The sequence below is a fragment of the Coregonus clupeaformis genome, chromosome 13 (genome assembly GCF_020615455.1).
Source record: "Coregonus clupeaformis isolate EN_2021a chromosome 13, ASM2061545v1, whole genome shotgun sequence".
NCBI lineage: Eukaryota > Metazoa > Chordata > Actinopteri > Salmoniformes > Salmonidae > Coregonus > Coregonus clupeaformis.
The window spans coordinates 42,542,360-42,569,794 of record NC_059204.1 but is presented as its reverse complement, the minus strand read 5'-3'; the positions used below and the strand labels follow the sequence as shown (position 1 = coordinate 42,569,794).

The window sequence follows — 27,435 nt, the reverse complement described above, 5'->3', positions numbered from 1 at the left end:
GGAGTCTAGTTTTCCTCCATTTCCGCTCGGCTGCCCGGAGCCCTGTTCTGTGAGCTCGCAATGAGTCATCAAGCCACGGAGCTGGAGGGGAGGACCGAGCCGGCCGGGAGGATAGGGGACATAGAGAGTCAAAGGATGCAGAAAGGGAGGAGAGGAGGGTTGAGGATGCAGAATCAAGAGATTGGAGGGAGAAGGATTGAGCAGAGGGAAGAGATGATAGGATGGAAGAGGAGAGAGTAGCGGGAGAGAGAGAGCGAAGGTTGCGACGGCGCATTACCATCTGAGTAGGGGCAGAGTGAGTAGTGTTGGAGGAGAGCGAGAGAGAAAAGGATACAAAGTAGTGGTCGGAGACATGGAGGGGAGTTGCAGTGAGATTAGTAGAAGAACAGCATCTAGTAAAGATGAGGTCAAGCGTATTGCCTGCCTTGTGAGTAGGGGGGGACGGTGAGAGGGTGAGGTCAAAAGAGGAGAGGAGTGGAAAGAAGGAGGCAGAGAGAAATGTGTCAAAGGTAGACGTAGGGAGGTTGAAGTCCCCCAGAACTGTGAGGGGTGAGCCATCCTCAGGAAAGGAACTTATCAAGACGTCAAGCTCATTGATGAACTCTCCAAGGGAACCTGGAGGGCGATAAATGACAAGGATGTTAAGCTTAAATGGGCTAGTGACTGTGACAGCATGGAATTCAAATGAGGAGATAGACAGATGGGTCAGGGGAAAAATAGAGAATGTCCACTTGGGAGAGATGAGGATTCCTGTGCCACCACCCCGCTGACCAGATGCTCTCGGGGTATGCGAGAACACATGGTCAGACGAGGAGAGAGCAGTAGGAGTAGCAGTGTTTTCAGTGGTAATCCATGTTTCCGTCAGCGCCAAGAAGTCGAGGGACTGGAGGGTAGCATAGGCTGAGATGAGCTCTGCCTTGTTGGCAGCAGAACGGCAGTTCCAAAGGCTGCCTGAGACCTGGAACTCCACGTGGGGGGTGCGTGCAGGGACCACCAGGTTAGAGAGGCAGCAGTCACGCGGTGTGAGGTGTTTGTATAGCCTGTGCGGAGAGGAGAGAACAGGGATAGACAGAGGCATAGTTGACAGGCTACAGAAAATGGCTACAATCATGCAAAGGAGATCGGAATGAAATGAACTAAACATCTGGGAAAGGAGAGAGCGGGGCCTCCCTCACCACAACACCCAAATATAACTCTCCCAACTTCCACCTCAGAAACTATAATTGTTGTAAACTACAGCGGTTCAATGTTTTCTAGGAATAGACTAACTTAGTTTATTCAGCTAGCTAACTTGGTACAGTATTCTTCCGTGAAAATCTTCCAGGGCACCTAGTCATAAGACGCCACAGCCAGCTAGCATGCCAGACTCCAACAACACGGTTTAGCACCAATACTCGGCCACAACAAACCACCAGTGTGTTAACACGCCAAGCAGATCATTAGTGTCCGTATCTAACGTTGTGGGTTAGTCCCGACAGCTTGAGCGAGTCCGTCGTCAACTTATTCAGCCAGTTAGTTAGCTATAATAGTTAGCATAATAGCTAGCCATTGCTTTCAGACAAAGAAGAAACCCCTCCTTTCACGGCACGAACACACAGAGAGAGCCAAGCTAACGTTAACTAGTCACCCATGTCCCGAATTCCCTTGAACGACTCTGGCTACCAATATGTAAAAACAAAACATAAATGTAGGTTATAACTTACTACTGTTAGCTAGCCAAGTGCAAAGCTAGCCACTGAATTGACTCAGCCAGTTCGCGTCTGTTTGCTAGGTCGTTCCAGCTATTGTTTACTAGTAGCTATCCAGGTAGCAACAAGCTAGCTAAATTTCAAGCACAATAGCCACTTACTACCTAACGTTAACGCTTCAGACAATGAGCTTAGAAACAGCTGAATGGTAGGCATTATTGTATGTAATTATTGTAGGCAGCCAGCTGGCTTAAATACAGTCACTCTCAGGCATGAAACAACTATCCACCGTTGCTAATAGTTGCCAGTAGCTACCCGCTAGCTAGTCCAGGTAGTGGGTTAGCTAGCTAGCTTCGTGCTTCACCGGGCTCAGTCGAATACAATACTAACCTACAATAATTACATACAACAACCCACGATAACTACCTACAATACCTAACTACAATCTAAATACATAGTTTAAGCTTTACTCGACAAAGCCCAAACTATGTATAAAGCCAAGCTTACCTCCCGCCAGAGAGAGACACAACCTCATCCGACGACCTCCTGCTGGTAAAGTACTTAAGATCAGGTGTGCTACTTAAGGTGTGCTACTTAAGATCAGGTGTGCTACTGCTATTAGAAACAGAGTAGGATCCTACTGACATAGGCCTGATCCATTACTAATGATTTAGGCCTGTCTTATCAGATTCTCAGACATTTTATGATATGTTTTTTTTTATTTTTGTTGATGAGCGGTGTGTAGTCTCTCCTTGCTCTCTCATTCTTCCATTCTCTCCTCTTTTGATCCCCCCTTCTCTGCCTCACCCTCAGATGCTGTAGTGAAGCTGCATACCATCATAGAGGACTATGGTTCCACCTGCCCTCAGGGCTACAAGAGACTCAACAGCACCCACTGTCAAGGTAGCATGAACATACTGCCTCTCCCCTGACTGATTCAACGCACATCAGGAGGATGTATCAAACAATAGATAATTTACACACACGTTTTAACACATTTTGTTTGGTACGCATTTGGTATGCCTGGTATGAGTGTAAAACTTTGCCCATTTGCTTCACTAATGTGAGGAGAAAAAAGCCAATCCTCACTTTCTCTCTCTCCCCCAACTCTTTCTTTGTCTCTCACCTGTAAGACATCAACGAGTGCACCATGCAGGGGGTGTGTCAGAACGGAGAATGCCTGAACACCCAGGGTAGTTTCCTGTGTGCCTGTAAGCCTGGCTTCACCCTGGACAGGACTAGATGTGTGGGTGAGACTCAGAATCTCCTCCAGTCAGACCTGCTCTCCACACAACTCTGCATTCACTCAGCACAGCCATATCACTTTCAGTAGCAGCAGCACTATACACTATACATCCTCTCCTCACGTGTGTGAAGATTAATTATTGTGGGGTTTTCGTTTCTTGGCAATGGAGTGGTCAAGTGGTGACCTCAGCACCTGATAGGTAGATGAGCTGAATATGTTTCACATCCATAAAGCTGTCACCAAAGCAGACAACTAGCCTTTTATGTCCCCATATTTAGTACAGTGTTTTCACACATCCATTATGTCCTTACTTAAAATGCCACATCTAAAATAATAGAAATGTCATGTGATTTTCCCTTCAAGAAACAGCACTACCCTTACTGACCTCTTCTGTCAGCCTAATGTCCTAACTCCAACCTCTGTTGTGTTTTGCTCTCTTCTGATTGGTCCTGGCTGTCAGAGTCTCCGTCTCCGGTGGAGCAGGGTCAGTGTTTCCTCATAGTAACAGAGGCGGGTCGCTGTGAGCACGCCCTACCCACGTCCCTGTCCCAGGAGATGTGCTGCTGCACCGTGGGCAAAGCCTGGGGCTCCAACTGTGAGAGGTGTCCCCAAGATGGCACGGGTCAGTGTGATGCTAGAGTAGGAGAGTGGGGGTCGGTTTCTAGTATTTGACAGGTCAGATGCTGTATGATTAGTGCTCATCTCATCCCCTCTTGTCTTTCCACCTCTATTCCTCTCTCCCTGGTCCCCCAGCCTCCTTCAGTAAGATTTGTCCAGCAGGGAAGGGCTACTTCTTCCATAGTGTCCGGGAGACGGTGGCGTTCCCACCTCAGATCCACACCAGCCTGGAGCAGGTCCCCCTCAAGCCTGACAAGAGCCACAAGAAAGACAGTGAGTCACTGTGGCTTCCCCCAGGAAGTAGATGAAGGGTGGACATGATTACCTTTGTCCGCCTGCCAACAGATGTACTTCATTCTGGATTCACTTAGTCACTTAGACCGATGCGATTGCTAAGCTTGTGAGAGAATGCAGTCGGGCTATTGGGAGATGCCTCCATATTACTGGGACTTTAGAGTGCTTAAAAATCTAATCACATGTGCCGAATACAACAGGTGTAGACCTTACTGTGAAATGCTTACTTAAAAGCCCTTAACCAACAATGCAGTTTTAAGAAAAATAAGAGTTAAGAAAATATTTACTAAATAAACTAAAGTTTGAAAAAGTAACACAATAAAATAACAATAACGAGGCTATATACAGGGGGTACTGGTACCGAGTCAATGTGTGGGGGTACAGGTTAGTCGAGGTAATTGAGGTAATATGTACATGTAGGTAAGGGTAAAGTGACTAAATTCATCATCTGTAAATGAAAATGGATAATTATTCAGTATTTTGACCTGTTTTTCTCTGTGTGTTCTCCTTTTTAGAAGTCAAGCCCCCGGTAAGAAACTATTTTCCTTTAGACACCAGTCATTATACGAGAGACTGTGTGTCCGCAGCTCCTCTTAGACATGTCTGTGTCTCTGTCCCCTTTCCTGTAGGAGGAGCCTCCAGAGACAACCACACCCATGCAGCTGTCTCCCATCAGCACCCACGGCCCCCATGTCCCTGGTACGCCTCTCATTCCTTTATTCTTTATTTCACTTGTATTCATCCAGAAAGTCCTATTAGGGTCAAGAGAGCCCATTTGCTAGGGAAACCTGTTGATATTCAGGGAGACATGGGGCATTGATTGGGTCTGTCTGTTTCTCTGATGGGTCCCAAAGTGATCATCACCAAGCCCACCCCTCCGCCCATCATTAGGTTGAACCCAGGCAGTGACCCCCTGGAGGTGGCACAGACGCAGGTCTCACGTGAGTTCCACTACACAATCTAATCAAAACTACTATCAGCCTATTAACTCTCAGCTTATAGCTGCAGTGTTGTTGTCACCGTGATGGGATGTGCAGTACAGAGATCAACTGTCTTAGGTAGATTGCTGTGTGTCCCCTCCCCACAGCAGAGACAGACGAGTGCAGGCTGAACAGGAACCTCTGTGGCCATGGGGAGTGTGTCAACGTGCACACTGGCTACAAGTGTGAGTGCTATGCTGGCTACCGGCTCCACCCTCAGAGGAACGCCTGTGTGGGTAAGTCAAGGGACAGGATAGGGGCATGGCCAAAGGGATGGGAGGGATTTACTGGGTAAAGATTTTGGCACGCTATATCCAAAAAGTTCAATTGTGACCGACTGGCTCGATTCGGTCTTATGTAGCAACATTTGAAATTGTGTTTTTTACATTGGATAAAAGTAAATGGTATATCATATACTACAGTTGAGGAACAATGGGAAAGTAATTCTGCTTTGAAAGTTGATGAATTTGTAACCCCACTTTTGAGAAAATGACCCTTGAATGTTTTGGTACACGTTCTGGAGAGCTCTTCTTTGTCTACACCCATTCAGTATCGTTCACACCCTCTTAAGCCTTAGCCCCACCCATCTCCTTAAGGATTCACATGCATGACATCAGCAGCCTGGTGGTCCAAAATAGCATAACTGGTATATTTTAACACCAATAAACCCATCCGTTTAAAAATGAATTTAGTATATGTAAATCTAGCAAACCAGGCAACTAAAAGCAAAACATTTTTGTTTGTAATTTTTACCCCCTTTTTCACCCCAATTTCATGATTACAATCTTGTCTCATCGCTGCAATTCCCCAACGGGCTCAGGAGAGGCAAAGGTTGAGTCATGTGTCCTCCAAAACATGACCCACCAAACTGCGCTTTTTAACACCCACTCGCTTAACCCGGAAGCCAGCTGCACCTTTGTGTCAGAGGAAACACTGTTCAACTGACGACCGAAGTCAGCCTGCAGGCGCCCGGCCCACCACAAGGAGAACGCGATGAGCCAAGTACCCCCGGCCAAACCCTCCCCTAACCCGGACGGCGCTGTGCGCTGCCCTATGGGACTCTCGGTCACGGCTGGAAATGACACAGCCTGGGATCAAACCCCAGGCTGTAGTGATGCCGCAACACTGCGATGCACTCGGGAGGCCTACTAAAAGCAACTTTCTAAACAATGTTTTGGTTAGTTTCTAGCTTGTTAGCTAGCTAGCTAACATTAAGTTAGCTGGCTAACCAGTTCAAATAATGACCATATTATATAGCTGACAACGTCTTAACTTTAGCTAATTTGTATTCATTATTACAGGAAAATAAACTCACTACAAGATCATTATTTACAGGTTAATGGCAAGCTAATTACAGAAAATAGCTTACGGTTGTGAGTGTGACTAAATAAAACCATTCTACTGGAGAATTTTAGAACTTGGACACTGTCTTGTTGGTCTAACGTTATATCCTAATTGGACGTTGGTGCAGGTCATGTTGTTCTTCACATTACCGTCTCTGGTAAACACACACTATATCAAATAAAATCAAAGTTTATTTGTCACATGCACAGGATACAGAAGGTGTAAACGGTACAGTGAAATGGTACCTTGCATAGTGGAGTCTTTTGTTTAGACAATGAAGCATAATCCCAACTCATAACGTTACTACCCTGCATGAATCTGCAGGTAGCTAACCAACTAAATTCAATGTTAGCTAGCTAGCTAACATTAGGCTATAACTAGTAATGCAAATGGCTCTGAGATATGAATACTCTTACTACACAGATCATACATGTAAAGTTAGCTAGCGAGCCAGCCAGCTAACGTTAGCTAGCTAGCTAACAGTACGCTTTAACTTGCAATGAAAATGACTTTCGGACAGAATTTGAAACATATAATATCTGATAATGTAGCTAGCTCTCTTACCCGTATACATGGATGAACGCTTCTCCATCTCTGTCATGGATGCCATATATGCATCTGTAATCTGGAGACAGGTGTTTTATACAACAGCCTTCTGTGTGTTCTCTTTTCGACTCCCTCCGCATATTTGCAATCAAACGGCAGAATTTTCTCCATCTCCTTAGCTATCATACTCTGCTTCCACCGGGCATTCCACTGATTTCAAAACTCTGTCCTCCAGAAAGTGGAGAGCAACACTTTTGCAGTTATTTGTGATATCTTTTTTAAAAACCTGCGTTCGAAAGGATTACCTACACATACTGAGCAGCCCTTTGTTATAGACAGAAGCGTGCTACATGGCAGACCAATCCGAACTCATCTCTCGGCATGTCCAGCCCATCCATTATCTCATGGCTAGCGGGAAGGTTCCTGTCTTTTTCCGTGGCTAAACCAACTAGGCTCGTAATTTAACAATTGTATTCGTATTTACAGATGGTATACAATTTTGTTATTAAGGCACATGAAAGGTCACATTCCAGAATGCATTTCTGCCAAAAAACGCATTTTGCTAAAAAATGTATGTTTACGTTCAAATGCATTTCCTGTGAAGTAGTGATGCGTGACATATGCCTAGTTTCCTGAAACTAGTCAAATCAAATCAAATCAAATTTTATTTGCCACATGTGCCGAATACAACAGGTGTAGACATTACCATGAAATGCTTACTTACAGCCCTTAACCAACAATGCATTTATTTTTTTAATAAAAAAGTAAAATAAAACAACAACAACAAAAAGTGTTGAGAAAAAAAGACCAAAAGTAAAATAAAATAACAGTAGGGGGGCTATATACAGGGGGGTACCGGTGCAGAGTCAATGTGCAGGGGCACCGGCTAGTTGAGGTAGTTGAGGTAATATGTACATGTGGGTAGAGTTAAAGTGACTATGCATAAATAATTAACAGAGTAGCAGCAGCGTAAAAAGATGGGGTGGGGGTGGGGGGGCAGTGCAAATAGTCTGGGTAGCCATGATTAGCTGTTCGGGAGTCTTATGGCTTGGGGGTAGAAGCTGTTGAGAAGCCTTTTGGACCTAGACTTGGCGCTCCGGTACCGCTTGCCGCTCCTCTGACACCGCCTGGTATAGAGGTCCTGGATGGCAGGAAGCTTGGCCCCAGTGATGTACTGGGCCGGACGCACTACCCTCTGTAGTGCCTTGCGGTCGGAGGCCGAGCAGTTGCCATACCAGGCGGTGATGCAACCAGTCAGGATGCTCTTGATGGTGCAGCTGTAGAATATTTTGAGGATCTGAGGACCCATGCCAAATCTTTTCAGTCTCCTGAGGGGGAATAGGCTTTGTCGTGCCCTCTTCACGACTGTCTTGGTGTGTTTGGACCATGATAGTTTGTTGGTGATGTGGACACCAAAGAACTTGAAGCTCTCAACCTGTTCCACTACAGCCCGTCGATGAGAATGGGGGCGTGCTCAGTCCTCTTTTTTTCCTGTAGTCCACAATCATCTCCTTTGTCTTGGTCACGTTGAGGGAGAGGTTGTTATCCTGGCACCACACGGCCAGGTCTCTGACCTCCTCCCTATAGGCTGCCTCATCGTTGTCGGTGATCAGGCCTACCACTGTTGTGTCGTCGGCAAACTTAATGATAGTGTTGGAGTCGTGCCTGACCATGCAGTCATGGGTAAACAGGGAGTACAGGAGAGGACTGAGCACGCACCCCTGAGGGGCCCCCGTGTTGAGGATCAGCGTGGCAGATGTGTTGTTACCTACCCTTACCACCTGGGGGCGGCCCGTCAGGAAGTCCAGGATCCAGTTGCAGAGGGAGGTGTTTAGTCCCAGGATCCTTAGCTTAGTGATGAGCTTTGAGGGCACTATGGTGTTGAACGCTGAGCTGTAGTCAATTGAACTTGCGTGTTAATTCTCTAAAAGAGTTGTAACCTCCCAATTCTCTAAACTTCCAAGTTATCCCTCTCTGCCAGATGATGATGAATGTGACGCTGAGCCATGTGGCCACAGCAGAGGAATCTGCATCAACACAGAAGGCTCCTACCGCTGCCGCTGTCTCCATGGCTACAAGCTCCTGGTGTACCATGGGAAGCTCAGGTGTATAGGTGAGTGGTGTGGTGTGGTGTGGGTTCAATTGTTCAAATGTTATCTTTTAGTCTTCACATTGTGGGATTTCTCATGAGGGTGTTTTGAACTTATCTTTAGATGTGAATGAGTGCTCCAAGCCTGACATCTGTGGGCAGGGGGGTCAGTGTGTTAACCTGCCAGGGTCCTACAAGTGTGAGTGTCAGAAAGGCTTCAGGAGCAAGTCACAACGCCAGCCAGCCTGTGAAGGTAAGAGCTGCATCTGTTGCCCTTATATTCCTTTGTGTGTGTACGTACAGTATATGTATATGTGTCCGCATTGGTTTAATAATGTTTATGTGTGTCTGTGTTTGTCTCATATCTGTGTTTGTCTCTAATGTCTCAGATATAAATGAGTGTCTGGACCCCAGCAGCTGTCCCAATGAGCAGTGTGAGAACATCCCAGGCTCCTATGAGTGTGTTCCCTGCTCAACTGGTCACCAGGCCCAGGATGGGGTCTGCTACGGTGAGAGCCAATAACTTTATGTATGCATACTAAAGAGAACACACACCAATCAACTATTTGTATCACCTATAACTCAGTGGCGGTCAGTGCCATTTAAGATGAGGAGGACAATTTTTTTTTCATGAGCATGGCCTTATTTCTATTACAGCATATTGGATGACTCTCACTCATATTCCATTCACCCAGTTCAATGTAACAGTGATAGGTTTAGGCTACTACATGATACAAAAATTTTCCCTATACCCATCATGAGGTTGCTACAACCTAGCCTATGAATGAAAGTTTACAACGTAGCTACACACAGGTCGAGAGACAAATTTGAGGTCACAGATAGTGACACATGGACAGACAGTGACATTCAATACCGCCTTGCACACTCTTGCCTGCATCTAGCTGATATAGGGTGTAATCATTAGTCCAACAGTTGCAAACAAGAGTTTCTATTTGGCAAATTCAGATGTTTATCCCCGTTTTGTTCCGTTTGCTTCCGTTGAAGAAACATTTTTCAACAGAATCGGTGGAATTAATACACCCCTGATCACGCGTAAACACAGTTAACTTTCATAGCAGCCACTTTGTATTCCTTGTCGCTCTCCTCCTCTCACCTCTTCCCTTTGCTTGTGGACTTCAATGCACAACACATCAGCTGTATGTGACCAGGCGAAAAAACCTTTCCAAGCCAAACCACTACATACAGCCTACATCGTTGTCACCATATTAGCTAAAGTAAGGTCATAGTCAGCATAGCTAATAGAACTAACATTTTACATTTTTGTCATTTAGCAGACGCTCTTATCCAGAGCGACTTACAGTAGTGAGTTCATAAATATTCATACTTTTTTCGTATTGATCCCCCGTGGGAATCAAACCCACAACCCTGGCGTTGCAAGTGCCATGCTCTACCAACTGAGCCACACGGAATGCTTTAGTAAACCTGCTACAATTATGAAGTAACGTTACAGTATACAGTCAGTAAGCAGTTACACCGGCGATCCCCGGTGGCAATAAATTAGTAATACCAAAAGCTTACCTTGACTTGAAAGAGTTCCAGTGTTGTGTTGGAAAGTCATAGCCAGCTAGCTAATATAGCATCCCTCTGTTTGAGCAGGGTGTTTCAGTAGGCTACACTAGCTAGCTGCATTTGCTAGCTAAGTAAGTGAAACTGAAAGTGAAATAAACTGACAATCTCTCTCTCTCTCTATTTCCCTTTTGCTTCTCCTTCATTTTGGAAGATCTTTATTTGTTCAAAACTGTTCAACTATTGTCTTTCTCTCTTTGATTCAACTACTCACCACATGTTATACACTGCAGTGCTAGCTAGCTGTAGCTTATGCTTTCAGTACTAGATAATTCTATGATCCTTTGATTGGGTGGACAACATGTCAGTTCATGCTGAAAGAGCTCTGATAGGCTGGAAGACGTCCTCTGGAAGTTGTCATAATTACTGTGTAAGTCTATGGAAGGGGGTGAGAACCATGAGCCTCCTAGGTTTTGTATTGAAGTCAATGTACCCAGAGGAGGACGGAAGCTAGCAGTCCTCCGGCTACACCATGGTGCTACCCTACAGAGTGCTGTTGAGGCTACTGTAGACCTTCTTTGCAAAATAGTTTGTTTTAATCAATTATTTGGTGACGTGATTATATTTAGTATAGTTTTATCTAAAAATGATAACTTTGTAAATGTTTTGCAATTTTACGTTTTATGAAATTCACTGAGGAGGATGGTACTCCCCTTCGTCCTCTGAGGAGCCTCCATAACTGCTATAACTATCTATCTCACTGTTGTATATATGTGCCTCCCGAGTGGCGCAGTGGTCTAAGGCACTGCATCGCAGTGCTAGCTGTGCCACTAGAGATCCTGGTTAGAATCCAGGCTCTGTCGTAGCCGGCCGCGACCGGTAGACCCACGGGGCGGCGCACAATTGGGAGGGATTGGCCGGCAGGGATGTAGCTCAGTTGGTAGAGCATGGCGTTTGCAACGCCAGGGTTGTGGGTTCGTTTCCCACGGGGGGCCAGTATGAAAAACTACACTCACTAACTGTAAGTCGCTCTGGATAAGAGCGTCTGCTAAATGACGTAAATGTAAATGTTATACCTTTTCTAACTTGAGCCATTACATTTGGTGATGTATTGCCACCTAGTGGCCATGCTACCATAGTTGGCATTACTAAGAGGATAGTCATAATGGAAACAGTGATAGCAAGTCAAATCAGCAATTAGAATATTGAATCTGAACATTCAATATGTTGATCTTCCCCAGTTAGTTTTGTCTGAACCATGACATTGAAGGTATTCACTATTCAGAGCTGTGTGTGATGTAGAGAATGGATTTGATCAGTCATAGTCAGTAAATCAGCCAGAGGGAGTCTGCCCCAGACACACAGGGCCAGCAGGCAGGATGCCAACAGGCACTGGGCCAGTCCAGAGCTAGTATTCCTCTGTATGACTGACTGTTTCCATCCCTCCCCTACTCCACCCCTACCCCCTGCAACCCCTCTACCTCTCCACTAGATGTCAATGAGTGCCAGAAGCGCGGTGTGTGTCCGAACGGGCGCTGTGAGAACCTCCCAGGAACCTACCGCTGCCTCTGTAACGAGGGCTTCCTCCCAGCAGCAGACAGCAAAGACTGCAGAGGTCAGTGCACTGATTAATGTTAAATAGAATATATCTTAGTGCTGCACAGACACTATTATATGCTTGCAGACTTGCAGTGGTGTAGTGGTTACCAGTATTTCTGCACAATATTGAAAAAAGAGAACTAGGTAGCCTAGCGGTTAGAGAGTTGAGCCAGCATCCAGACAGTTGCCAGTTCGATATCCCGGGTACGACGGGAAAAATCTGTCATGAAGTGAGCTCGCAACCGGAGGGTTGCTGGTATCAAATCCTAGATGCAATTTCCTGCCATTGTGCCTTTGAGCAAGGCACTTAACACCAACAGCTCCTCTGGCTCCCAGTGTGGCAGACCCCTGCACCTCTCCAAAACCTGCATATGTACTGTATGTGTATGCATATGTGTCTTTCGGAGGGGTTGGGTTAAAAGTAAATTTTCGGTTGGACCTTGGGTGCAATTGACCAATAACGTGATCTTATTATTTTAATGGGTATACAGGTTCTATTGACAGGCTGCATGTGTCTCCTCCTCTCTCCCCTCCAGACATTGACGAGTGTGAGGATGACAGACTGTGTGCCAACGGGCGCTGTGTCAACACAGAAGGCTCCTTCCAGTGCCAGTGCTACCCAGGATACCAGCGTACTCAGGAGGGCAGCCATTGTGAAGGCAGGAGCTACCTCTTATTACTCACTATAGCTTAATTGTTACAACATTATTACACTACTAGTGAAGTATGAGTAATATGTTCACTGCATAGGCAGCACATACGTTTCAGATTTGGGGAAGCTATTTGTTTACCATAAACATTTTCCTTTATAATAATGCATTGCATGCATCTATCATCACATTTGCAGACGAAAGCAATATATTCCTAGTGTGATAAGTACCTAGATTGGGTACTGTTCGCCAGTGCTTGACTTGGGCAGGAGCTCACCGGAACTGAATACCCCCCCTTGTGATTTAAAACAATCCACAGCAAAACATTTTAAAGATACAAATGAACCTCTGTGGCTCAATCATGTTTTCTGGTGTAGTATTTTGAATTATTTTATTTATTTCTGTATAGGCAGAAGTAATTATATATATTTTTGGCAAATGTAATTCAATTTACTTTAAGGGAAGCTTAGCTTCCCCTAGCCTATTGGGTACGCCGCCTATGGTTCACTGTATAGAGCTGCTGATCAAATACATGGCCGCTGTTTGATCGTTCTTTTCCTCCCTCAGATGTAAATGAATGTGAGCGTCCCTCTAACTGCCAGAGGGGGCGCTGTATCAACAGCATGGGATCCTACCGCTGTGAATGTCAGAAGGGTTACATGCTGGTCGGAGGGAGGCGGTGCCAAGGTCAGTCTGTCTCCACCCTCTCCATGAGTTTCAGGGAGATAAATCATTAGTGTTAACCATTCTGGCAGTTGAGCTCTGTAACCAGTGGAAACTGTCATAATTCAAGCTTAATGGAAGTCATGAGGATTGTAGCAGATGTTTGTAACACATTCTCCCTCTCCCTCTCTCTCGTTCCCACCCAGACATAGATGAGTGTGCGACAGACAGGGGTCTGTGTCAGCCTCATGGTGTCTGTGAGAACAGACAGGGCTCCTATGTGTGTGTGTGCAAAGACGGCTTCATCCTGTCTGAGGACAAGCACAGCTGTGAGGGTAAGATTTCTGATATCCTCTCATCCCTCTCTCCATATAGCTATATTCTACATGTACAACACACACACACACACACACACACACACACACACACACACACACACACACACACACACACAGTCACACACTCCAATCTATTTCCTCTCTGCCCCTCCAGAGATTGAGGTAGACGTGGAGGATAAGAAGGAGTGTTACCTGAACCTGGATGACACAGTGTTCTGTGACAGTGTCCTGGCCACCAACGTCACCAAGCAGGAGTGCTGCTGCTCCATCGGTGTGGGCTGGGGAGACCACTGTGAGATCTACCCCTGCCCCGTCTACCACTCATGTACGTACCTCAGGCCCAACACAGGGGTTAAAGCGATGACATAGCCTAATATAGTCAGAAGCATGTCTGTTCAACGAAATATATTTCCAAATAAATGTATTCTCAAATATTTTATTTTCTCTGTTAGATGTGTGCACTGAACTGACATACATGATTGTTGATGACACCCCGATGTTCTGATGAAGGGAATAAATAGTCTATAATGAGCACCACAGCAGTGGTCAATTCAGACAGCAGTGTGAAGCCTACTGTAGCTGCTGGAAAGTAAATCAAAGCCTATACTTTATCACTCAGGATGTAACTTTCCAGTGCTACTATTTTTGCCATGTAATGTTGTTATTAAAACAAAACCAGACAACCACATAGTAGAATAGTTTGCCTATTTACCTAGTTGGCTTTTTGTTATGTGTTCTATGCCAGATAAATATATCTCAAGGCAACCTGGTCTCAGAGCATTTTGTATTATTTTGTAAGTAAATCTGAGAAAAGCAATTTAGTGTGATATGTTATGTTTCGTATGGTATGTATTCATTTGTGGATGTCCATCACCCATATCGTATGAAATGTTATGAATTAAAATTCGTATTATATGTTACGAATTTACAAAACATACAATATGTTATGAATTTGCAAAACATATGACATATTATTAATTCTAGCAAGGTGGCTAGGTGGCTAATGTTAGCTAGGCTAGGGGTTGGGGTTAGGGTTAGGGTTAAGGTTAGGGGACGGGTTAGCTAAAAGGGTTAAGGTTAGGGGAAGTAGTTGCAAAGTAGCTAAAAATGTGTAAGTAGTTGAAAAGTTGCTAATTGGCAAAAAATATTAAAGTTGTCCATGATGAGATTCAATGTCGCAACCTTTGGGTTCACGTTATACGCCCACCCATCTACCCCGACCAACCACCCTACTTTCGTTTTTTGACTTAAGTAGCCGCCTGTCTTATGTAACCATACCAAATGTAACATATCATATTAATTTGGTTTCATAGATATACATTTACTATGTTACGTCTAGTCTATGAGACCAGGCTGCTCGAGGCGCATTCAAGTTGCAAGCAGTCAATGCACAACAATTCTTAATGCAATTGCAGGAAAACACTTTTAAAAGCAGTTTTGGCAAATGTACTTTGAAAGCAGTTTTGTCCTTTGTGGAAAAAAAAGTGGGAGATCCCAGTTTTACACTTCTACCATGTTTATTTCTCTACTCCTTCAATTGCGAGTGTGGCATCATTTTACAAATACAGTTTTACATTACAACCTGAGTATCAAGCATGGTTTAGGGCAGCTGCGCAACAGAGCTCTTAAAGGGGCAAGTTGTCTTAAAAGGGAAATGACATACTTTGTAATAGAAACAAAAAATATATATCATTTTTTGTGTGAATAATAATTATTTATATATTCGTATTTATAATAAAATAATAAAAATTAATAATAATAACAATCAGGATGTTGTGTCCAATGGGGTAAATGCAGATGGATAAACCCCATGCTTCAGCCCATGTACATTTTATAGCCACTATCCTTCATCAGTTGGGTTATAGGTTATTATGCTTATTGCTAATAGCACATCTGATAATATAGACCATGCATAGGCTATATGCATGGTCCAATATGTTAAAATCATTTTTACATAATTTTTACAAATTTTATTGGGCCCATTTCTGGAGGTGGAAATTACATTTTATACTGAACAAAAATATAAATGCAACATGTAAAATGTTGGTCCCATGTTTCATGAGCTGAAATAAAAGATCCCAGAAATGTTCCATACGCACAAAAAGCATTTTTTTATTGTGAACAAATTTGTTTACATTTGTATTTTATATTTTACATTTTTTGTCATTTAGCAGACGCTCTTATCCAGAGTGACTTACAGTTAGTGAGTGCATACATTTTCATACTGGCCCCCCGTAGGAAACGAACCCACAACCCTGGCGTTGCAAGCACCATTCTCTACCAACTGAGCTACAGGGGACATCCCTGTTAGTGAGCATTTCTCCTTTGCCAAGATAATCCATCCACCTGACAGGTTTGGCATATCAAGAAGCTGATTAAACAGCATGATCATTACACAGGTGTCCCTTGTGCTGGAGACAATAAAAGGCTACTCTAAAATGTGCAGTTTTTTCACACAACACAATGCCACAGATGTCTCAAGTTTTGAGGAAGCGTGCAATTGGCATACTGACTGCAGGAATGTCCAACAGAGCTGTTGCCAGATAACTGAATGTTAATTTATCTACCATAAGCCTCCTCCAAAGTTGTTTTGAGAATTTGGCAGGACTATTTCTGTCTGTAGTAAAGCCCTTCTGTAGGGAAAAACTAATTCTGATTGGCTGGTCCTGGCTCCCCAGTGGGTGGGCCTGGCTCCCAAGTGCCCTCCCAGGCCCGTTTTTTTTTCTGTTCAGTATATATGGTGTCAACTTCATTTTATTTTCATAAATTTTTCATTAAGCAAGAGGACTGGAATTGGTGAAACTCGCAGTTTAATACATGTACAAAATGATTATCTTTGCCTAAAAGCATTATGGTCATGACTTTCTTACATGAAAGGGGAGGTTAACTTGGCCCCAGACAATCGATGTGAGTGAAGTTTCAGTCATCTGATTTTTTGGGGGGCTTTTACCCCTGGACCAACAACATACACACTAGTTTAACAAACCATCAAGTGGGCTGGGGGTCAGTTCAGTTATTTGAGCTGTTCAATGTCATTCATTGATTACTAAAAGCAGGTGAATTAAGTGAATAGGTAAAGTGTGATAAGTACATTGTTTAATTGATTTCCTGTTTTTCTCTCAACCAGCTGAGTTCCACTCCCTGTGTCCAGTGGGCAGAGGTTTCTACCATGAGGAGGGAGTAACTGACTATGGCCTGTCTGTCCACAGAGGTGAGTAGCTACACAACCACAACCCAACACTGTAGGTTTGCTGTTATCTGATTTACAGCATTCATTTACATGACAGTATTTGTTCTCAGGGGGAGTTTGTTTGTGTTGAAATCTGTGTTCCTGTCCCTCTGTGTACAGATATCGATGAGTGTGTGCTGTTCTCCAATGAGATCTGTAAGGAGGGCCGCTGTATGAACACACAGCCTGGCTATGAATGTTACTGCCAACAGGGCTTCTACTACGACAGCAACCTACTGGAGTGCATCGGTAACCCACCAGAGACCCACCTGCCTGCACCAAAACACACCTCTATTTCATTACATACGAATACACATCAGATATCCCATTTAGTCACAGATCCTCTATGTTAATGTGTCTTCTCCTCAGATGTGAATGAGTGCCACGACGAGTCTCTGTGTACCAACGGTCAGTGTAAGAACACCAGAGGCTCCTTCTACTGCACCTGTAAGTCCCCCTGGATCTACGAAGCCTCCAATAAGAAGTGTGTCATCCCCACGGTGGCAGGTGAGATCTGGGTAGAGCCCTCTACTGTACATACTGTACCCGCATCCGCACACACAGGGAGGTACAGTACAGTATAGGCCATAGAAGAGGACTGGTGTTAAGTCAGCAGTGTGTTTGTGTTGTTGCAGGTGTGGATGAGTGTCAGGACTCGTTGAACTGTAAGAATGGCCACTGTGTGGACACCCCTGGATCCTACTACTGTATCTGCTCTCCCCCCTGGATACTGGCCACCGACCGCAACAGCTGTGTGACCCCAGAGGAGCAGGCTGGTGAGTGGAGGAGAGGGTACTGCTGTCCTTAGCAGGGCAGGAGGTGGGTTCAGGAAGCTCAGGACGGATGACTGGATGGTGGTGGTGTTGTGAGAGAGGCTGGGCAGTCTAGTTCACAGTGGGTTGGTTCTCAGGGGTGGCTGTGTGTATGAAGGTTGAATGAGATCATGTTTTTTAATGTTAGTTCCAGTCTAACACTACTAATCAGCCAGACCTGCCCCTTCAGCCTCACCCGCTCTGACATTTACATAACCTCATGTCTGTCACATACATCAGAGATAAACTCAAACACAACCCTGGTCCTATAGCCACCTCCTGGCCCGTGTTCACTGTTGTACCGATAGACACCCAAACACTCTGCATGCTCTCAGGAAGCAGTGTAACGTAGTGATCTGCCTGCAGGCCTGTTCAACGTCACTTTAAGCTGTGAGCTCGCCCCAGGCTGGTGTCCATCCATCCGTAGGTTGTGTAACCGTGTTTGTGGTGTCTGTGGTGCCCTTGCAGATATCAATGAGTGCCAGGACCCCTCGTACTGTAAGAATGGGAGGTGTGTGAACACGCCCGGCTCCTTTCACTGTATATGTACCCAGCCCCTCACCTTCAGCGCAGCGCTCAAACAGTGTGTCTATGACGGTGGGTATAACCAATCGGCGCTCAGCTCGCCTGAGCCTGACCAATCAGTGCTTAGCTCACCTGAGTTTTGGCTTACCTGTACACCTGCCACTCCTGCTACTCTTTTTAACTCCTCCCCTTTTGAGCCCCCTCTCCCCAATACTGACCCTATGCACAGGCTCACCACTCCCCCTCTTGCTTGTTTCTATAGAAACACACTCTCAGTTTAGTGAGCGAGTTCATGAGACTTGAGTTAGTCAATGTGATCTCAGTTCTATAGATTCAGTGTGATCTCTGTTGCCCATTTCTCAGTTTCCGTGGTTGTCCCACTAAGCTTGCATAGTCACAGGAAAACACTTTATTACTTCATCCTTCATTGTGTGCACTTGCTTGTGTGTCAGAGAAGTAGACATAAAATGGAGGCAAATGAGATGGCTTGTGGCATTTTCTGCACCTTCCTTTCTCCAAAGCAATGTTTCTCCTTTTAACCAAACTGTTTACTATTGTGATACATGTGATGTTGTAACATGTTGGATACGTTGTTGTGACATTACTCTTGTGATTGTGTTACTTTCTTTCAATAATTTTGTTGTAAACTCTCACAAGTTTGCATTGACAAAACAGCTTTTACTTTATTGTGTCTAGCTGGTCTTTATGGATCTTTATGGCTCCATCTTTGTGTGTGATGTGTGACCGTAAATGAATGTGCAGAGCAGAGGACTGGTGTAGCTCTGAGCCCTACCACCTCAAGCTAGGCCTCATCACTTATTCATATCTACCTGCTGGCTGTTAACATGCTGAGCAATTACTTGCTTAATCATAGAAGTCATGAAAAGTTTCAGGATCTGGCCTGATTGCATAATGCAGGAGCAAAGATTGGCTTCTTTATTTGATTGAATAATACTTAAGATTCCTCTCTCTCTCTCTCTCTCTCTCTCTCTCTCTCTCTCTCTCTCTCTCTCTCTCTCTCTCTCTCTCTCTCTCTCTCTCTCTCTCTCTCTCTCTCTCTCTCTCTCTCTCTCTCTCTCTCTCTCTCTCTCTCTCTCTCTCTCTCTCTCTCTCTCTCTCTCTCTCCCACCCACAGACCGCACAGCGGCCCATAAGGACGTGTGTTTCCTGCAGGTGGATGAGGACCTGATCTGCAGCCACCCCAGGAACGGTTTGGTGGTCACCTACTCTGAGTGCTGCTGTCACTATGGCCGTGGATGGGGCCCTGAGTGTAGGACCTGCCCCCAGAGAAACTCCGGTGGGCACCAGCAACATTTCCTTCACTGGTTTTTGGTCTGCTGGTCACTTCAGTTTCAGCTTTGCCCATATCAGCATAAATAGTCTAATACTAATAACTTAAAGGTCCAATGCATCTGTTTTAATATCAAATCATTTCTGGGTAACAATTAAGTACATTACTGTAACAGAGTTCCATTAAAATTGACAAAAATAGCTTCTTCTTTTTTTTTAATTTAGCAAAGGGCTGTCTGGGAGTGGTCTGAGTGGGGATAGGAAAATTGAAAACTAGCTGTTATTGGCAGAGATGTTTGTAACTATCTTTGTTATTGGTCTATTAACCAATTTACCGCATGGTGATGTTACCATGGAAAGCCGAAACTCCCGCCCATGCAAACCTGCTGATTAGAAGGTCCTGTGTAGATTGTATTTTCAACCAGCAACTATCAGGAAATAACACTGATCACATTCGTTACACTTTTACAGTGTTAGTTTCATCAGCTGTTGTACAATATGATATAAAACACAGGTAAAACAGAATTTTGACTGCACTGGGCCTTTAAGAAGACTTAACTATTTGTCTCATTCAGGGATCTTTAACCGGCTGTGTGAGATGCACTTGGAGACAGAGTCTGATGGTGAGGGAGATTTCCTGGCAGCTTTCGCCAACTACAACCCAGGTATTGGTAAGGCCTGTAATATATTTGATTACACTCTGAATTTGTTTATGAATTTACCTCAGAGCACACCCTCAACCATCACACCACTATAATAATATTTTCTCTCCCTCTCTCCTGTATCTTTCATTCTCTCTCTCTTTCTGTTTTGGCTCAGAAGGGGACAGTTCAGAAGAGGACTCAGATGAGTGTAGTTGTGCCAATGGTCGCTGTGTGCGTTCCTACTTGGGCACTATGTGTGAGTGCAACACAGGCTTTAGGCTGGACCACTCCCGCACCCGCTGCACAGGTATGTTGACAATCCACATATTCTGTCTGTCTGCTTCCCTTTAACTTTGGGTTGGATTAGAGGGAAGGCGAATGCTTGCATTTTAGCTTCAGTTCAGTCATCTCAATCTTTAGGTGGATGCCAATTTGGATGCTCATCAATTCTGCGAACAGAAGAGTCTCTGTATAATTTGTAGCTGTTGTCCTTTGTTGAAGTGTTTTGACAGACATGTCTGAAATTGTATTTAGCATTTAAAAGAACATCTGGTTGTTGATTTTATATGCAATGTTCCCTCTAAGCTGCGTGCGTGTGTGCGCGGCCCCAGCTCCACGGGACTACCGCACAGGAGAAATATCAGTCCACGCAGAGAAGCACGAGACTGAACTTCACTCAACTTTCTAGTTTTCCCCTTTAGTTAACACTATCAACGTTTCCCTCTACTGTGGGAATTGCCAATATTAGCCACTTTCAATGCAATATACCGAAACATAACAAACTATGCAAGACTTAGTATGCAAAACTAACTATGCAAGAGATTTTCTTGTAGGCAGAACGCACCAGAGTAGGATTCTATTGCATTGACAGGCACATCTCAGCCCATACTCTACAGACCGGTGCGGCATTAACCAATCAGAGCTGCAGTATCCCTATATGCAAATAGACAATTACCATATATGGATCTGTGCCATCCACTTTGAACTGGACTGTGTTTACAGCATGAGTAGATACACTTGTTTTGAGATCAAAGCGTGAGCTGCATGTAGCCACGTGTACACATTTGTTAATATTCTTTGCTAGTAAGTGAGTTATTAGCCCAGTTATAGCTAATTTCTAGTCAGCAATGGGGAAATGGTTGCTTCTTACAAGAGTACAAAACGTGTGCATTTCTAGACATCTTTGAAAAACGAGTCAGGTAAAGAGCATTGTTTCTCTCTTAAAGAGGCAGTGTTGTATTTTGAGACAGGCTTGAATAAGCTAAGTTGCCAATAGGCAGAGGGTAGCATAATTTGTCTGATTCTCTGTAATAATGGTATGGGAATAATAATGAACTTTATTTTGTAAAGTGGTTTCTTGCATTAAACAGCACGTTTTCAGTCACCTCCTTGTCCGAAGGACAAGTGGATAAACAGGTTCATATCAAGCCCTGCATATTTTTTCCAAAAGTCTCACGGAATGTAGGCCTACATTGAACACCACACATTGCCTGCTACTGTAGGCTGAATGACAGAACAGCTATTTACAGGTTAAAATGTTATGGGATGCATTTTCTCTATTGTTTTTGATGGTAGGCCTCTCTATAATGCCTACATTATGATCAAATAGCCACAGTAGCCTACTTGGCCACTGTTATAACTGTAACTTAAAGCGGGTACAGCCTCAGTGTTCACAGTAAACGCGTGCCAAACGTTGCACAGAATTTTCACAACGTTTAAGTTTGCGCTCAGCAGACCTAACATTTGCTCAGCGCCCCAAAAAATTTGAGGGAACATTGTTTATATGTAAATTGATGTGCAGGCAGATGGCAAGCTCTCTGTTTTGTGTCAAACCATCTCCCTCTTTCTCTCTCCCTCTCTCTCTTTTCAGATATTGATGAGTGTGCTGAACCAGGGGTCCGAGTTAATCCATGCAAGAATGCCCGCTGTGTCAACACGATAGGCTCGTTCAAGTGCTACTGCAAAAATGGCTTTGTCCCTGCACGAAGGCCCAACATGTGTGTACCAGGCACGAAGGTCCAACATGTCCGTACCAGGGCTCTATAAGAACTGTATCTCTGTCGAACATACATAAATACACACATGCAACCCCTCTGTCTTATAAGTTCAATATTCAGTATGTGCCTGCCTGTCCCTCGAAAAAACGTTGTGGTGCCTTCAAAGGGCTCGTTTGAAATGTTTGAAATGTACAAAATGTGTTGTTGTTGTTGGCTCCTCCTTCGCTGAAATTAGAAATTAGCTTCCAGTTTGGTTCTTCGCAATTATTTTCCTTATACCTAATTAAGAAAATGCTTTGGTTTATTTTTATGTATTTTTGTAATTATTATTATTTTTAAACTGTTTGTGTCCATTGACTGTTAAACTTGTGTTTTTGTTTATTTGTTGAGTTGTTTCCTTGTTGCGTTGATCTCATACATCCATGAATCTTAAGCCCTCCTACAGGCAGTTTGATGAGGAAGTTCCTGTCAAACCCACTTCCTTCCTGTGTGTCTGAACTCCTATATGAGTAGCAGACCATTATTGTACATTTTGGGATATTAGAGACTCTGTCCTCCTTCATTGTCCAGTTTTGTACAGTATGTGAAGTGGAGATTACTTTGTTGCCTGTTGGATCGGTGCCTATCAAGCTCCTGTAATCATTTGTTTTACGGGATGTTTTGGAAATTGCACTTCATTGGAAACCATTTAAGTGCCTTGTAGACTGTTGACATGTGCATATTGAGTGCAAATGAAGCTAGACTAAAGGTAAATGGGGTAAAAGGTAATATTCAGACCTAACTCGTGGATCCAGAGGAAATCCTCAGGAGTACGGTGGAAAATCGACCCCAAAGTAAATGGAATGGCATACATACTTAGTGACTTCTCTTAACAAAATGACAGAGTTTGTTTGCCTATGCATTATAAGGAACCAAAGTGGCTTTTGAGAGAAATAAATTAAACAGCAGAAGTCAACCACCAAATGTGTGTTTGTGAGTGTATTCTTTATAAAGTGGATTCGTTCTTTCTTTGAGATTATAGGTTTTTCCCATCCATATCCTGTTCTGTCCATGAGAAGAAAATCAACACAGACTCATGCACTACAGAACAGATTGCTTCATAAATTAATCACATTACATGTACTCAGTGAGATGACGAGCCTCTGCCAAACAAATAAATTGTAATCAATATACAGTATAACTTTGTTTGAATATTCATTGTCATTGATTGGTGTTAAATTCTCATCTATTAAAGGGGAATAGAAACACTTAGATTTAGAACTTGAATTTTAGTGTTTCCATTCCCCTTTAAGACTGGCTATGAAACTGATACAGAGTATGACATTAAAGAGGGAATATCTGACAGAGATGTATTCAACTGGTGAAGAAAGGAGTTTTTCTTCTGCCTGTCATGATCGATGGAGAAGAAAGAAGACTTCAAAGTACTTCAGAGAGAATGGCTGAGAGAACTCTATTGTGATCCACATACTGTATACACTTAGTACACCAAACTCCAATGCTTCCCACAGTTGTCAAGTTGGCTGGATGTCCTTTGGGTGGTGGACCATTCTTGATACACACGGAAACTGTTGAGTGTGAAAAATCCAGCAGCGTTGAAGTTCTTGACACAAACCGGTGTGCCTGGCACCCACTACCATACCCCGTTCAAAGGCACTTACATTTGCTGTCTTGACCATTCACCCTCTGAATGGCACAAATACACAATAAATGTCTCAAGGCTTTAAAAATCCTTCTGGAACCCGTCTCCTCCCCTTCATCTACACTGACTGAAGTGGATTTAAAAGTGACATCAATAAGGGATCATAACTTTAACCTGGATTCACCTGATCAGTCTATGTGATGGAAAGATCAAGTGTTCTTAATGTTCAGGGTCCCTGCTCTCCCTGTCTATAGTTTGTACATATTTATTCTGTATGCCCATTGTCAACATCATCCATGTTCATCAGAATGTTAATGTAGTTATGATGTAATATCTTATTATACTGGAGCAATTTCTGCCAGACTTTCATCATTTAGAATATAATTATATAGAGTAGAATTCAGCACACGTTGTCTTCAGATTCAAATGTATTTTACTCCAAATAAACTTAAAGGTAACACTTTATTTGGATAGTCCATCTGCAGATGATCTACAGACTTCCTGACTGGCCGACCCCAAGTGGTGAAGGTAGGCAACAACACCTCCGCCACGCTGATCCACAACACGGGGGCCCCACAGGGGTGTTCACCCATGACTGCTCGACCACGCACGTCTCCAACTCATCATCAAGTTTGCTGATGACCAAAAAGTGGTAGGCATAATTACCAACAACGATGAAACAGCCTACAGGGAGGAGATGAGACCCCTGGTGGAGTAGTGCCAGGAAAATAACCTCTCCCTCAACGTCAACACAATGAAGGAACTGATCATGGACTGCAGGAGACAGCAGAGAGAGCACGCCCCCATCCACATCGACAGAGCTGCAGTGGAGAGAGTCAAAAGCTTCAAGTTCCTCAGCGTGCACATCACTGACAACCTGAAGTGGTCCCTTCACACAGACAGTGTGGTGAAGAAATTTGGCTTGGCCCCTAACACCCTCACAAACTTCTACAGATGCACCATTGAGAGCATTCTGTCGGGCTGTATCACCGCCTGGTACGGCAATTGCGCCGTCTGCAATTGCAGGGCTCTCCAGAGGGTGGTGCGGTCAGTCCAACGCATCACAGGGGGCACACTGCCTGCCCTCCAGGGCATCTACAGCACCCAATGTCACAGGAAGGCCAAGAAGATCATCAAGGACATCAGCCCATACCCTGTTCAAAGGCACTTAAATATATTGTGTTGCCCATTCACCCTCTGAATGGCACATATGTGTGTATTGTGTTTTTTCATTGCTAGGTATTACTGCACTGTTGGAGCTAGAAACACAAGCATTTCGCTGCACCTGCGATAACATCTACAAATCTGTGTACGCACCAGTAAGATTTGATTTGAGACTATCAGCAACATTTCAACTAACTATCTACTAACCCTAACCCTAACTCTAACCCTAACCCTAACCCTAACCTTAACCCTTACACTCTAAACCTAACCATAACCTAAGCAAGCAGTTGCTTATCAACAGATAACTTGTTAGTAGTATGACCATCTGTAGAGCATCTACAGATGCATTATCCGGACTATCCAAATAAAGTGTGTCAGTCTATTTACAATCATTACATGATACAATAATAAAAGCAAGGTTGTCTTGGTTATTCGTAGTGACACCATGCCCAAAAACAACACTCTTATTTTATTTTACCTTTATTTAAACAGGGAGTCACTATTTAGACCAGGGTCTCTTTCGCAAGGGAGCGCTGCATATACAATTCATAGTACAAAAACAAACTAAAATACAGGACAACAAACAATAAAAAAAAACAGCCACATTCCTCAACAAATTGTTCCCCAATCAATATTTTGAATTGCCCAAGTGGCATCAGAGCATCCAATCACAGTGTATTTTGCAGTTGGTTCCAGTAATGAGGTGCATTAAAACTAAAAGCGTATTTACCTAATTCGGTGGAGATCCGAGGAACCTCAAGAGTTAACCAACCCTGTGAGCGGGTTTGGTATCTCATGTTTTTTTTATACTTTAACAATGAAGTTAGGTATGTTGGAAGCTATCTAGAACCTAAAAGGGTTATTCGACTGTCCCTATAGGAGAACCCATTGAAGAACCCTTTTTGGTTCCAGGTAGAACCCTTTTGGTTCCAGGTAGAACCCTTTCCACAGAGGGTTCTACATGGAACCCAAAAGGGTTCTACCTGAAACTCAAAATGTTTTTCCTATGGGGACAGCCGAAGAACCCTTTTGGAACCCTTTTTTCTAAGAGTGTATACTCCGTGTACAAAACATTAGGAACACCTTCCTAATATTGAGTTGCACTCCCTTTTGCCCTCAGAATAGCCTCAATTCATCGGGCATGGACTACAAGGTGTCGAAAGCATTCCACAGGGATGCTGCTGGCCCAATGCTTCCCACAGTTGTCAAGTTGGCTGGATGTCCTTTGGGTGGTGGACCATTCTTGATACACACGGGAAACTGTTGAGTGTGAAAAACCCAGCAGCATTGCAGTTCTTGACACACTCAAACCGATGCGCCTGGCACCTACTACCATACCCTGTTCAAAGGCACTAAATCTTTTCAGGTGACATCAACATGGGATAGGGAAAATATATCTCTTACTCTTCCTCTCTTGAGGTTTTAATGGTCTACTACATGAGGTCTGTCAGGTCGTGTTGTAGGTGTGGTGTAGGAATCAAACGCAGGAAGCAGACTGAATTCCAAAAAGCTGTATTCCTGCCTAAACACAGGCAACAGGACGAAATAAGCCTGACAGCAAAATACGCACGAAGGCGAAAGACAATGCGCACAAACAGGTGCGTCAGGATGAAATAAGTGCACACACAAGTGCAACGAACGCTCCAGCAAACAGTGGAGAAAATAACGCTCAACCGAGCAATACACAGACTGACGGTAACAATCACACACAACACAAGACAAACACAACGAGAAACTTATAGGACACTAATTACTACAAAACAGAAACAGGTGTAGAAACAAACAGACAAAAGCAAACGAACATGAAACATCAATCGGTGGCAGCTAGAATTCCGGAGACGACGAACGCCGAAGCCTGCCCGAACAAGGGAGAGAGGCAGCCTCGGCCGAAACCGTGACAGTACCCCCCCCTTGACGCGCGGCTCCAGACGCGCGCCGACTCCGGCCTTGGGGACGACCCGGAGGCCGCGGCGCAGGGCGCGTCGGATACCCCCGATGGAATTCCGTCCAGGAGCGACGGGTCCAAGATGTCTCTCCTCGGCACCCAGCACCGCTCCTCCGGACCGTACCCCTCCCACTCCACTAGATACTGAAGACCCCCTCTCCGACGTCTAGAATCCAAGATGGATCTCACGGTGTACGCCGGTACCCCCTCGATGTCCAACGGGGCCGGGGGGTCTCCAAGATCTCATGTTCTTGGAGTGGGCCTGCTACCACCGGCCTGAGAAGGGACACATGGAACGAGGGGTTAATACACTTATACTCAACTGGTAACTGTAATCTATAACATACCTCGTTCAACCTTCTCAGGACTTTAAATGGCCCTACAAACCGCCGACCCAGCTTCCGACAGGGCAGGCGGAGGGGCAGGTTTCTGGCAGAGAGCCAGACTCGATCTCCAGGTGCGTACACTGGCCCCTCACTGCGGTGTAGGTCGGCGCTCGTCTTCTGTCGACGTATGGCACGCTGCAGATGGACGTGTGCAGCGTCCCACGTCTCCTCCGAGCGCCGCACCCACTCATCCACAGCGGGGCCTCGATCTGGCTCTCATGC

The 27,435-nt window shown here is 44.5% G+C and overlaps 1 protein-coding gene across 8 annotated transcripts in view; it reads left to right on the top strand.

Moving 5' to 3' along the window:
- LOC121579514 (latent-transforming growth factor beta-binding protein 3) overlaps positions 1-23,042 on the top strand; it is a 46,094-nt gene extending 23,052 nt beyond the window's left edge. For 2 of the 8 annotated variants that reach the window (XM_041894150.2, XM_041894149.2), the window contains 25 exons: positions 2,502-2,591; positions 2,822-2,938; positions 3,395-3,556; positions 3,688-3,825; positions 4,362-4,375; positions 4,476-4,545; positions 4,701-4,787; positions 4,934-5,062; positions 8,698-8,829; positions 8,930-9,058; positions 9,195-9,314; positions 11,825-11,947; positions 12,468-12,590; positions 13,149-13,268; positions 13,451-13,579; positions 13,737-13,907; positions 16,710-16,793; positions 16,932-17,060; positions 17,181-17,318; positions 17,447-17,587; positions 18,092-18,220; positions 19,284-19,445; positions 20,014-20,109; positions 20,258-20,389; positions 21,953-23,042. In XM_041894150.2, the coding sequence (XP_041750084.2) occupies positions 2,502-2,591; positions 2,822-2,938; positions 3,395-3,556; positions 3,688-3,825; positions 4,362-4,375; positions 4,476-4,545; positions 4,701-4,787; positions 4,934-5,062; positions 8,698-8,829; positions 8,930-9,058; positions 9,195-9,314; positions 11,825-11,947; positions 12,468-12,590; positions 13,149-13,268; positions 13,451-13,579; positions 13,737-13,907; positions 16,710-16,793; positions 16,932-17,060; positions 17,181-17,318; positions 17,447-17,587; positions 18,092-18,220; positions 19,284-19,445; positions 20,014-20,109; positions 20,258-20,389; positions 21,953-22,128 (3,041 nt within the window). In that variant the 3' untranslated portion in view covers positions 22,129-23,042. The remainder of the gene's footprint in view (positions 1-2,501; positions 2,592-2,821; positions 2,939-3,394; positions 3,557-3,687; positions 3,826-4,361; positions 4,376-4,475; positions 4,546-4,700; positions 4,788-4,933; positions 5,063-8,697; positions 8,830-8,929; positions 9,059-9,194; positions 9,315-11,824; positions 11,948-12,467; positions 12,591-13,148; positions 13,269-13,450; positions 13,580-13,736; positions 13,908-16,709; positions 16,794-16,931; positions 17,061-17,180; positions 17,319-17,446; positions 17,588-18,091; positions 18,221-19,283; positions 19,446-20,013; positions 20,110-20,257; positions 20,390-21,952) is intronic. The other 6 variants (XM_041894154.2, XM_041894152.2, XM_041894151.2 and 3 more) reach the window with 6 other exon arrangements.
- Positions 23,043-27,435: the final 4,393 nt, after the last annotated feature.